This window comes from Eimeria mitis, genomic scaffold (assembly GCF_000499745.2).
Source record: "Eimeria mitis Houghton genomic scaffold, Emh_scaff2788, whole genome shotgun sequence".
NCBI classification, from domain to species: Eukaryota; Apicomplexa; class Conoidasida; order Eucoccidiorida; family Eimeriidae; genus Eimeria; species Eimeria mitis.
Window position 1 is genome coordinate 5338 of NW_013571127.1, and position 657 is coordinate 5994.

The 657-nt window shown below is 57.5% G+C and overlaps 1 protein-coding gene across 1 annotated transcript in view; it reads left to right on the forward strand.

Annotated features, from left to right (window-relative positions):
* Window positions 1-13: 13 nt before the first annotated feature.
* EMH_0058740 (uncharacterized protein) overlaps window positions 14-657 on the forward strand; it is a gene marked incomplete at both ends in the record, with an annotated part of 2202 nt that continues 1558 nt past the window's right edge. Inside the window, 1 exon segment of the mRNA XM_013497600.1 lies at window positions 14-655. Coding sequence (XP_013353054.1) covers window positions 14-655 — 642 coding nt within the window.

Sequence of the window (657 nt, forward strand, 5' to 3'; positions counted from 1 at the left end):
GAGCAAGAAGGGCATGCATAAGGGTCGTAGCAGGAGTAGAAGCAGCAGCAGCAGCAGCAGCAGCAGCAGCAGCAACAGCAGCAGCAGCAGCAAAAGATACAAAAGTGAATACAAATGGAAAGGCCGCATAAAGGCAGCAACCCGGGAGGCTCTGCAGCAGCAGTGGCTCTCGCGTCTGCTGCTGCTGCTGCAGCAGCAGCAGCAGCAACTGACAGAAGCGCAGCAGCAGCTGCTGTCGTTGCTGCAGCAGCACAAGCAGCAAGACACGGGGCTGCTGCAGCAGCTCTCGATGCCCCGCATGCAGCTGGGAACGAAACTGAGGCGGGAGTTTGCTGCTGCAGTGCAGCAGCTGCAGCAGCAGCAGCAGCAGCAGCAGCAAGACCACAGCAGCAGCAGCAGCAGCAGCAGCAGCAGCAGCAGGTCTGCTGCTGAGAGACAGCTGCGTGTGTGTCTCATGGATTTTATTTATTTTCTTCCTGCTCTGTCTGCAGCAACAGCAACACACTGTCTCCTCCTAGCTGCTCACGCGTACCCCACGCAGCAGCAGCAGCAGCAGCAGCAGCAGCAGCAGCAGCAGCAGCAGGAGGAGGAAGGGGATGAGTGGGATTTGTTGCAGCTACAAACAAAGACAACAGTGGAGCTGATAGAGTTGTCGTT